Source organism: Erpetoichthys calabaricus, chromosome 5, assembly GCF_900747795.2.
Source record: "Erpetoichthys calabaricus chromosome 5, fErpCal1.3, whole genome shotgun sequence".
In the NCBI taxonomy this organism is placed as follows: Eukaryota; Metazoa; Chordata; class Cladistia; order Polypteriformes; family Polypteridae; genus Erpetoichthys; species Erpetoichthys calabaricus.
Genome location: NC_041398.2, coordinates 43105329 through 43117667, shown reverse-complemented (window position 1 = coordinate 43117667; position 12339 = coordinate 43105329). Strand labels below are relative to the sequence as shown.

Below are 12339 nucleotides of genomic sequence, written 5' to 3'. Positions count from 1 at the left end.
CAAAATGTTCACTAAGTTTTCCCAGCTCATGCCTTGTTTGATTATCTGGGAGTGACTGAACTGGAGTTTTAGAGTGGAAATAATAGATCGTTATTTGGAACACATGCATTTCATGTGTGTTCCGTTTCTACAGTAATCTGTGTAAACACATTTTTAAAACAGAAACTTTTTCATATTTTAGTAATAAGTGTTACAAAATGTAGGCATAAACTATAGAATGTGTGAAGCCTGATAGCCAAACATCAAATAAACACTTCCACAAAAGGTTCAAGGATGTCACAACACCTTCCGTGGCGTAACGCTGAGATTTGCTGACTCAGAGCACGGCAGCCCTGCCTTGCCGTAGAAACTCGAGTTCGATTACCTGCTGGGGAGGAAGTGTTTTTTTTTTTTCTTTTTATCCTCAAACGGACATAAAATTTATAAATTGGTTATGCACTGTAAATCATTAAGTTTAAAATATCGATTGCAGTTATTTCTGTTGATTAATTCATGCTTTTTTACTTAGAGTCAGAACAGGAGCTTATTCAGCTTCTGATCTGACTCAAAGTAACAGCGCCAGTATAAATCACACCCATTCTGACGCTGTTCGTTTTCAAATAATATTGCATTACTTCGACGATGTTTTCTGATTGGTACTATTCGCATCATAAAATGATTTCTTCAAAACGTCACATATATTTGTTTTGAGATAATGAATAGAGCTGCAAATTACAGGTGCTTGTTCAGTGTAATAGGAACCATAGCACAGAGAGGTGTGTACACTGCAACACAATTGGGTGAGCTATAGTGCGTCTTTATGTGAAAACAGCAGTGTCAGATGGGGTGTGTCTGATGATTGCATATAGCACTGAAGTTACTGCTCTTTACTATGTTTCCTCTGCATGTCCTCGAGTACAAAAGAAATAGCATACAGCAACATGTGGGGACTGGCAAGATTGGGGGAAAAAAAACACGCGTTCGTATGTATCATGATACACTGCAGAGCTATAGCGCGTCTTTATGTGAAAACAACAGTGTCAGATGGGGTAGGGAAGGATCCTGAACACGACTGAGAGAATGGAAAGTAAATAAAAAAAAACAAAAACAAAGCTAATCTTTACAAATATCATAAATTACACCGGCTGTTACAGACTGAAATCAAATGTATCTTTTTATTCTAAAATAGTAAAAATAAGAGCAGTTCACTTCTCAAAAGGGAGTCGTGCAGGATCGAACTCGTGACCTTTTGATTCCCAATCAGCAACTGATACTGTTGCGCCATGGGGCCGTCATAGTAAATGAGTGTCAATGTTGCACACTAAGGCGGATTTTTCTTTCTGCAGTTATATTTTTGAATAAAAGTGCACTTGTTCTGTTATATTTGTACCTTTCGTGAAAGTGTTTCTTTGATATTTGGACTTCAGGCTTCATACATTATATAGTTTATGCTTACATTTTGTCATTTACTACTAGAATATGAAAAACGTTTCTGTTTTAAAAATGTGTTTACACAGATTACTGTAGAAACGGAACACACATGAAATGCTTGTGTTCCAAATAATGATCTATTATTTCCACTCTAAAACTCCACTTCACTCCCAGATAATCAATCAAGGCATGAGCTGGGAGAAGTTCGTGCACGTTCTAAGTCGGTGGGGGAATGGAATAGTTGGCTGTTTGCAGCTTGTCTTTATCTGCACATTTAGAAGACAAAAGACGATGGCGGAGAGGTGCGAACGGATTTAAGAAGTGATTTAAGATGGGACGGATCTACGAGTTTTTTCATAGGCTCTGATAATTCTAGTGTTAATGATGGTTCAGTTGGTAAAGATGTCACCACCAAGTTGCACTTGTTTTATTTTATTTTAATTTGGTGAATACTGTGTAATGCACCTGGGCTTGAAGTCTTGGAAGTAATAGTATTATTACTGGAAGTTGCACTATTATTTATTTTATTATTGTTATTTATTAGTTTAAATATTATGCAGTTTAATGATGGTAAAGTTGTTTAAAAAGTCACGTTAACATGTCCGTGGACAGAGATTGTTAACATTGACAAAGTGTAGTTGGTTTGCAAAAAATATTTACTATTTATTCCTTTTCTAAGGCATGTTCAGTGCAATACAACGTTTGACAAGCACCTCTGGATATTTTACTAAGTTTAAATTCCTCTTTGGATGGTTGAAAATATGTTGTCAAAATTTTAGTTTAAGTTGTTTGCAAACATTGTTCAATAAAAAGGCTCTATATTTTGACAGCATCTGTCATGCAATGTAATTCCTTCTCTTCATTAGTGCTACCCCCTTGAAAAGTACCACTTTATGGGGCCATGCAAACCTGTATTAATACTTGTGTGCACATTAAAATGTTTTTTTGTACAATGTACAATTCTCATGTCAGTGGAATAGGTTATTCTTAGCCAGTAATTGCAGTGGAAAATGTGGTTAACATCCACTCATGCGTGGAAAAAAAATACCGTCCAATACCGTGAAACCGGTATAACTTTGAAAAATACCGTGATGTAGAATTTTGGTAATACTGCCCAGCATTAGTTATAACTATTAAAGTTTATTTAAAAATATGCATACTTTAAATTCATCCAGTAGAGCTTTGAACAAATTAACCTGGATAACTGAGGATACTCTGGGTGAATTTAAGAGTACTACATATAGTGCAAGAGAATTTATATTAAGAACTACAAATAGATCCAATAAAAAATTGATATTCACAGTTGATGAATAAGGAAATTAACAAAGAGTATATAGCTTTTTAACGTCTTTTGAAAAATCACAGCAGTTAAAAGGGAAAATGTGGATACGCTTAATTTTGTATTTTTCTTAAACTCTTGTAAATTATTCAGTTAACATGTCAGTAGGTTTAGGGTATGTTCAGGTCATTCTGGACTATTTGGAGGTTATAGAGAGTTGATGTGAAACAAATATTACCCTAGGTTCTTGTCTATAAGCCGGACTCATGTATAAGCCGGAGACCAAAAATCATACGAATTTTTAAAATAAAATCGTATCATAGATAAGCCGGACTCATGGATAAGCCGAACGTACTATAACCTATAACTAATATAAGGGAGGGAGGTCAGTGGTCTCACTCGCACCCATTTAATTTCTTTAAGGGGGGAGAGAGTGTGAGATATTGGCGTCTCTCTCACTCCCCGCATGGCGCGGTTGGAGCGGCCGGAGCGCGTTCTTTCTGCTCTGGGTGTCGCCGAATCAACAGGCACGCGTAGCGGTCATTTAAATTGTGATTTTATATGTAAGCATATTTAAATATATATCGCGGATTTTTTGCTGGTTCGCGGATTTCTGCGGACAATGGGTCTTTTAATTTCTGGCACATGCTTCCTCAGTTGGTTTGCCCAGTTGATTTCATACAAGGGACGCTATTGGCAGATGGCTGAGAAGCTACCCAACTTACTTTTCTCTGTCTCTCTTGCGCTGACTATCTGTGATCCTGACGTATGGGGATTGAGCAGGGGGGCTGTTTGCACACCTAGACGATACGGACGCTCGTCTAAAAATGCTGAAAGATTATCTTCACGTTGCTATCTTTTGTAAAGCTGATTCCTGAAAAGACATGCTGCACAGTGCTTCGCATACTTAAAAGCTCGAAGGGCACGTATTGATTTTTGACTGAAAAACAAACTCTGTCTCTCTCTCTCTTCCTACTCCTGACGGAGGGGGTGTGAGCTGCCGCCTTCAACAGCTTTGTGCCGCGGTGCTTCGCATACTTAAAAGCCAAACAGACATATTGATTTGTTTGCTTCACTCCTTTGAAGAGGAAGATATGTTTGCATTCTTTTAATTGTGAGACGGAACTGTCATCTCTGTCTTGTCATGGAGCACAGTTTAAACTTTTGAAAAAGAGACAAATGTTTGTTTGCAGTGTTTGAATAACGTTCCTGTCTCTCTACAACCTCCTGTGTTTCTGCGCAAATCTGTGACCCAAGCATGACAATATAAAAATAACCATATAAACATATGGTTTCTACTTCGCGGATTTTCTTATTTCGCGGGTGGCTCTGGAACGCAACCCCCGCGATGGATGTATAAGCCGGACTTATGTATAAGCCGATATTCTATTTTTTCATTTTCACAACTTTTTTCCTTAGATAAGCCGCGGCTTATAGACAAGAACTTAGGGTACTGAGAGTAAAAGTGAATAACCTGTCAGAGGTGAAAAGGACAGTTTTTCTCAGTTGTCTCTTTCAAGGGTATTTAGTAATGTGCTTTTTTCATGTTGAGTTTTGCATAAGATGGTTATCCAAATCTTTCTAATATCTCATTGACTCATTACACTGGGTGAACTTGGTCGTTTTGCTTACTCGCCTGAAATAAATGGAGAAGAGGATTCTGTGACCTTGTTAGACCCATTTTTGTTTTCTAACTGACATATCTACATGCGTCTCTCTGCCAAAGCAAACTCAATGGGTGATGCAAGGAACAATGTAAATACAGGGAACAGCATTACTTGGCCACTAACCTAGACACAACCCAGTCTGACTGCTGTGTCTGTTTATAGGAGAGTGGCAGATTCCACTACAATAAATAACCATGCTGTTCCTGTTTCAAGCTGAATAAAGCTGGTTTTACTAAAGTACTGAGACTCAGCCTCATGTTTTGGGGTGTAAGACAGGGACTTATAGTGCGACCCCGATCTTTTAAGATTCACTTCTGTAGCGCCTCACTGCAGCGCTGTGAGCCTGCTGTCGCCCTGCTCTGGCAACGGACAAACAATCTTACACAGACGCGGCAATCACGCTTCGGGACGCACTTCAGCGTGATGTTCCATTTGGGTAGGGGGGACCCCAAAATGGTTCAGAAACCTCACAATATGAAGAAGAAGAAAAGGATGATTCGGCTTCTGATTGATAATTGTGCTGCCCACAACATGCTTCCACATTTAGATAATGTTTGCGTTGAATTCCTCCCACCCAATTGCACAGCAGTGCTTCGGCCATTGGATTTGGGAATCATTCACACCCTGAAAGTGTATTATCGCAAGGAAATGCTGAGAAAAATTCTTGTCAGCATAACTTGTATGTAGACAGGAGAAGATTAAAATTAACACGAAAGAAGCTATTGAAATGATTGCAGCCGCCTGGACGCAGGTTAAAGAAAGCACTATAGTGACAAATACAGAGTCTCATTACAATGAAATTTTCATTACAACTAAATATTTTTTAGGTCCTTGGAAGTTCATTGTAACGGAATTTTACCTGTATATTGAAAATAGTGATGGGACATAACATTTATGGGTTTTTACTACAAGGAAATAAATTATTAAATGTAATTGAAGCAGAGCGTCTTGGTCAATGATCAAACAATAAAGTGTTACGTAGCATGTGAACAAAAAATGTAAGGTTAGAAGTAGTAGTTGCTGTAGTATTGTCACAAGTTCTTGCTGGCATATCTAATTATCATACAACCTTGACAAACTTAAGGAAGTATTTGGATGAGATAATGGGAAAGAATAGCTATTAGTTAAACAAACAAGCTTGATGGACTTATTACGCATAACATTATTACACTATTGCTTTGTCTTTTTTAATGCAACCACAGCTGGAATATTGTTTGTTACAGTGTACTGTTGCTACCACGTGGTGACCTGAACTTTATGTACGTGATGCCATTGTACCACCATTGTTTGTTATGGCAGCGGACTACTAACTGTGTTGAAGTTTCTGAGTACTGTAAAAAAAAAAAAAACTCACACTAATTAAATAAAAAGATTTTTTGGCTACAACCTCTCTCATCTCGTGGTTCTAAACACTAGTTTCTTTCCATTTTTTTCCTGCCAGGCAGTACCTGAAAATGTCTAGCCTTGAGACATTTCAGGTTAATTCAGAATTAAATTTAAGAAAAATCATGTTTTGTAGCATTCTAAATTCTTCCTGTAAATGTATGAGGATTATGGAATTGGCTTTGAAAGTTCAGAAAGCCCCTAAAAAAGCCTTGAATTGTTAATGAGGATTTCACTAAGATAACCTCAGAGGAGAGAAGTAGACTTCAGGGGTCATTACTTTGGGGGAAATCAGGGCACTTATTTAGTCTAACTTAATCAGAGATATGAAAGGACTGCGCATACGTACCGGGGGTTTGTGGAAATGATCTGTATAGTTTCTACTTACCGTATTTTTTGCTCCATAAGACGCACCTGACCATTAGACACACCTAGGTTTAGAGGAGGAAAACAAGAAAAAAAATATTCTGAACCAAATGGTGTACTAATATATTTAATAAAATATAGCAGAATAATATTTCAACCATGTAAATTCAACAGCGGTATTAAGAAACATCATCACTGTCATTAACAAATAAGGAGAGACTTTAAGGTTCAAGCACTCTGATGCCAGTTCCTCACACTCATGTTCGATCTCCTGATCGCTCTCAACAAAAGTCCGACTCAGTGATAATGCGCAAAACATTTGTTTTCTGCACTCGCTTCGCTCCCTCGTGAGATGTCGATGCCATCTTGCCATTGTTTACATTGGGATTAATAAAGTATCTATCTATCTATCTATCTATCTATCTATCTATCTATCTATCTATCTATCTATCTATCTATCTATCTATCTATCTATCTATCTATCTATCTATCTATCTATCTATCTATCTATCTATCTATCTATCTCACAACTCACGCACACGCAAGGATTACATGCCGAGTCAATGAGTCTAACATTCCTCCAAGCACAGAGGGAATGCCTGTACCATAACAGTGAGTTTTGCCGCCCTCTACCCCAGGATGTCGACTTTTGTCAGGTAATACACATAATGGTCTGTGACGCAATATTCGCTTCATAAGATGCACAGACATTTCCAACCTTCTTTTGGGGAAAAAAAAGCGTGTCTTATGATGCGAAAAAAACGGTAGCTTGAAGTTCATTCTTGGTGCAAATAAACAATCAATTTGAAATCTCAGCCATAGCTGGTTCAAAATGGGCTGAAAACTTTGATAGCTCTGGCTTAGACCATTTATTTGGTTGGTAAAAAAGATCCACTCAAATATAAAATGAGACTTCTAGGAAGGGTTTCATGGAATATATTTCTCATATTATTACCAATATATTGCCCTATATGTAGAATCATTTTTTTCATTTTGCTATTGAATTCTTCACACTTTGCATTATGTTAAGGTATCCCTGGATTCCTAATTTTGCATGTTTTTTGTTACTTCACAAAAGAGTCAGTTATGACACTTTTGTTTATTAAATATTTTTTGTAACATTGATTCACGTTATTGCAGTAAATCCAAGCAGTGTCTTCCTCAAAACATGACAGCAGACTATATTCAACCATTACATATGTGTTATTATTTAAAAAAAGGCAATGATCAGTCCAACTTTCTGTCAGTAGATATTAATAAAATAAATTATCTTAATTGAATAAATTCATTTTTATTATTGCAAAATGATGTTGTCAATATTTTTTTATGTGCTTGATGTAAATTCAAATACTATTTGAATGCATTTTACCTGATAATATTTTAAGCGTGGGTCTGATCATGTTTATGATGTTTGCCTTCACCCCAGTGGATCCCCTCTCTAAAGCCAGCCTTCGAGCATATATTAAAGTGGTGGTGTATTTCTGCCTGGCGCTTTAAATTGCCCATTAGTCTTAAGGTTAATGCTTTATTTATTATAGTTCAATCACAATTGCTTTGTGGTGGTTTATAACTTTGAAGGACAGAAAAATGCATGAATCAAATTAAAAACAAACACATGGTTATTCTTCGTGGAAGATCTTCCCCAGCTATTAGACTGGATTGGAAACACCTGTAAACTTCCATCTTCAGGTCTTTCCACAGATATTGTATGGAGCAGTAGCTCCCAGACTTGGTCCTAATGACCCAAATGCTCTTTTTTTCTTTTCTGTTTTTCTGCTTTCAGAAAAGTACAGCAGTATGAGTTTTATATTTTTAAGACATTTAGAAATGGTTATGTTGTTGCTATAGCTTCAAATGCTTAAATGTCTTTACTTGTTTTATTTTGCTCTTTCTCTGTGTAGTTTGCTTCCTTCATCGTATCCTAATAATGACAATTAAAAACAAGTATAGCAGAGTTGCAACTACCGCAGTGTCAGACTCACAAAGTTGTAAATAATTGATTAAATAACCAGAATACCTAGAAAAGCAAAATGAATAACTAGATAAAAATATTCAAACAAAACTACTTTACCTCCTTTTAACTGGTTAGCACATTTTATTAAAAAGTTAACAAACAGTTTTGCAATTTCCACATTGACCCCCAAACACAGAAACTGGGAAGTAACAGCTCTTTTATGCTCGGATTCCAAATAAAGACAGAAGTTGGTTGGAACAGAAACCTACAGCCACAGTGGGTCCCCTTAAGTTTGGGAACCACTGATATGGAGTTTAATTCTAGGCTTTGAGTGGGCCATTGGGACTTATCCTGAAACCACTCTGGCATTGTCTTAGCAAGGGGTCTGAATACTCTCTGAATCCACTGTATATCCATACATTTAATTTACATCTCTATGAATATCACATGCAAATGTTGAATGGCCATCTCCAAAACCATCTGCTTATACTGCTTAACACTTATAGAAACACCGCTTGTTGTATAGTAAAAATGATACCATGTAACATGACAGATTTTGTTCATGCACTTTGGTTAAGAATGCTGAAGAGGTACATTTTTAAGATCCTAAAGAAGAGCATTATCCCTTTTTGCAATAAAAAATAAGACTTTGACAACAATTTAGCATTTGTGTAGAATTTTTATGTTCTTAATGTGTATGTGGACTTTTCTTCCTTGGTACTCTTGATTGAATCCTGAAGAAGTATGTATTAAATGTTGTCTTTAGTTGTCCCAATGCAATTGAGTATTCTCTACAATTTACAGCTCCCTGTCCAGAGTACGTTCCTGTCTTGCCTAGTGCTGCAAGGGTAGTCTTTGACTTGTGCCAGCCTAAACTGAATTATTTGGATTTAATAATGGACAAACATTCATTTTACAGTATTAATCAGTGAAGTAAAAAATGCCATGATTTATAACAGAATTTACTAACGTTAAACTTAAACTTTAAAAAGGTTTGAGAAGTAGATCCATTAATCCAATTTATTCAGTGTGCTTCCCTGCATTTTCCTGGTCCAAGTCGATAATTGGGAGAGTTTTTCTCACCATCAGGAGAAGAGGAATTTGAGAAAGCCCTACTAAAATACCATACATACTGATTCACTCATTACTTCAGAAAATTTTACCTTGGTTAGTTGATCTAGTGGAAAAGATAACCTATGAAGTCAAGTAAAGTTTGTAAAAAGTCTGGGACAAGCTAATTCAATTTTAAATACTCGTATTCAGCATATCTAGGAGGCCAGAAGGATGTTGTTGACATTTCTTATTTTTGTGTTGTTCTAAGAAGAGATCAGTATTTGGAGAAGTAGAATCTTTCATGTCCCAGTGCTTAAAAAAGAAATGTTTAGAAACAAATGGCTTTTTCTAAAGTAGATGTGTTAACATATTGTCTGACAAGAGCTATACTTATTTTCTGTATTACATTCAGAATTTCCATAATCATCGTGTAGGCCAAAAAATTCACAAAATGGATAAATGGGTGGTTATTTTCAGAGAAAGAGGAAGGACATTTTTCTTGGAGATCCCACAACTAAAATATTTCCAAAATAAACGAGGATTTAATCTTTTTTGTGAATGCAGAACATGTTAATCTTTGGAAAATTATTCACTCTTTTGAACTGTTCCTGATTTTTTTTTAATCTGTTCGAGTTGATCTCTGATGTTAATAACCATTTTAATTGGCAATTATAGTGGAAACAAAGACATGAAAATGAAATGTGAGGAACAGCTTCACAGTACAAGTGATCTAGTCAAACTAGGTGTTTTGAAAGGGTCATTATAGTGCAAGTCCTCCACATGAGTGTCTTACAAATGATGGGCCACAGGAAGGTGAAATTGAGTGTGCAGCTTAAATGAGTCCTGCGGACGTAAGAACCACAGTCGGTATTAGTCGTTAATTGTTGTCATCAGGGGGGTGTGATGCTGCGGTCAATGTGCATGACCACATCATCCAGCAGGAGGCCAGTTTAACCAATATGATGTGCACTGTTTTGTTCATATTCTCCGAGATACAAAGGAAATTAAAATGTGTATCAAAGACTGTGAACTCTGCTGCTTACCAGGGACTGTCACCATTATAGCACCTGGATCTTTCCTGTTTTATGAGGTAATGACAGATCTTTGGAATGAAATCATGCTATCAACAAACTGGTGCAGGGATTCGATAAAATTTCCAGCCTTTTAATCATTCATCTAAAAGACACATCTTCCTGAATCCTATTTATACAAAGTTTAGAAACAGAAATAGCTGCCTATGCATCAGGCTTGCAGAGTGCACAAGAATACACATATCAATGGAGGAGATCTTAGTATTGTCTATTTTTTTTTTCTCAAACAGTATGATTAGATATTGTAAGTGAAGGCTGTAGAAAATCTAAATTATTCACATCATATAAACTTTGATAAGACTTTGCAAATCACATTTAATTTCTTGAGCAATTTCTGTCCATGTTATGCCATTTATCATAGATTTAAGTACTGTACATATAACATTTGCACTAAATTATCTGTCTTTTATTAATTAAATATTTGCAACTATGAATGGAGCAGCTGTAATAAATACATGTTAAACAACTGTAAAGAAAAACTGGGTCAAAATTACATGCTAGAGCTCAATCAGTAAAATCTCAGAAAATGGAACAGAAATGTACATAAATAGGAGGACTGGTTAACCATATTTTAATTATCATCATTTTTATATGCTTTATTGGAATGATCTTAATACCAATGAGAATACCAGAGTTGTTTCTTTTGCATCCTGTCACACTTTGTCCAACCCATGTTTTGAAAGTGACAGATTGAAGTAGCTTAAATAGAAAAGCTACATGGGCATTTTGAATGAAATTAGGTGGTCTTATTTCATTATCTGAAATGGAGCTCAGGTCTGCTATTTGCTTCTTTTTTAGAATCAGAATGTTGTTCATTTCTGTATTCAATGCTTTGCCTCCAATTTGAATCTGCCTCCACCTCCAGTTCTTCTGACCAGTAATATCATTTGTATTATTTTTGTTGCACCCAATCCATATGCTTTACTTTTTCTTCACAGCTAGCGCCAATATCTGCAATGTGGTTCTGATGCGGCACAGCGAATTGGCAGAGGGAATTGATGTTTTGGATGTCAATGGAAATGCTGTGGGGTCCTCAAAGATTGCTGCCAAACGTGTAGGTGTAAGGTATTTAAATATTTGCATTCTGAGCAACCATGATGTTTTGGTGTAGTAGGGAGATTATAACCTGGTTCAATTCCAGGCTGTAGTGCCATTTAAATGAAGCAGACATGTTTTATTTGAATGCATTTGGGTTTCTGATAGTTTCCTCAAAATGTGTGCTACACATTGGTGATTTTAAATTGGCTCCACAAGAGTGAATGTGAATTCATACACAAGCAATCCTCGCAACAGACGAACAGAACATCCTAGGGTCATTTCTGCCATTTAGTCATTGTTTCTGAAATAGGTGTCAACTGTCTAAATTTAAGCAGGTTAAGACATATTCCAGTGTTTATCCTACACTTGGAATGTTGCATTCACCTGTTTTTTTGAGCTTTTCTTTGAGTATAGTAATTATTCAAGTTTTTTTTATATAACACCCTTTTCAATAGACAGTTTCAAAGTGCAGGAGAAATTGTTAAATTCAGACTACAGACTTAATTAAAAACTTTTTTTTGAAGGAAAAAGTGGCTTGTGTTTTATAGTTGGCCAAGTGTATAATTTTGATTAGCCTGTTAGGAGAAAATGGTATGTGGTAAAATTCATACAGTATGTAGGTGACCGGGGTATCTAGCAGTGTCCTAGGAATTCTAATATGTCTACGGTATGGCTCTTGGATCCATCATTGGTAGTGCTACTTCTGACATCTATTGTGTCTCAAAAAAATGAGGAGTTAGCAAGTTACTTAGTTAAAACCATAATCAAAAAGGTACTGAATTAGTAATTAGTAAATTTCTTTGACAACCTGTAAAGCACCTTGAGCTACAACCTGTTTATGAAAATGTGCTATTGAAATAAATGTTGTTGTTTTAAATGATAACCCCAATCATACTTAACATTAAATGAAACCGTAATAATAAATAACAGTAATACTTTGTTGTGTTAAAATAATGGCTATTTCATCTTGACTGAAATGCAGGAAACCAGTGAGGTACCTTTTACGTTAGTTAGTGGATTTTTTCAAATATTGTGAACTCTATAACTATAGTATGTTATGTACATTTTGTTGTAGTTTACAAATTATAATAAGGTATC

General features: G+C 36.0%; 1 protein-coding gene across 1 annotated transcript in view; it reads left to right on the top strand.

The window, feature by feature from the left end:
• LOC114651644 (sideroflexin-5-like) overlaps positions 1–12339 on the top strand; it is a 226115-nt gene that overhangs the window by 121524 nt on the left and 92252 nt on the right. Inside the window, exon 11 of the mRNA XM_028801474.2 lies at positions 11142–11257. Coding sequence (XP_028657307.2) covers positions 11142–11257 — 116 coding nt within the window. The remainder of the gene's footprint in view (positions 1–11141; positions 11258–12339) is intronic.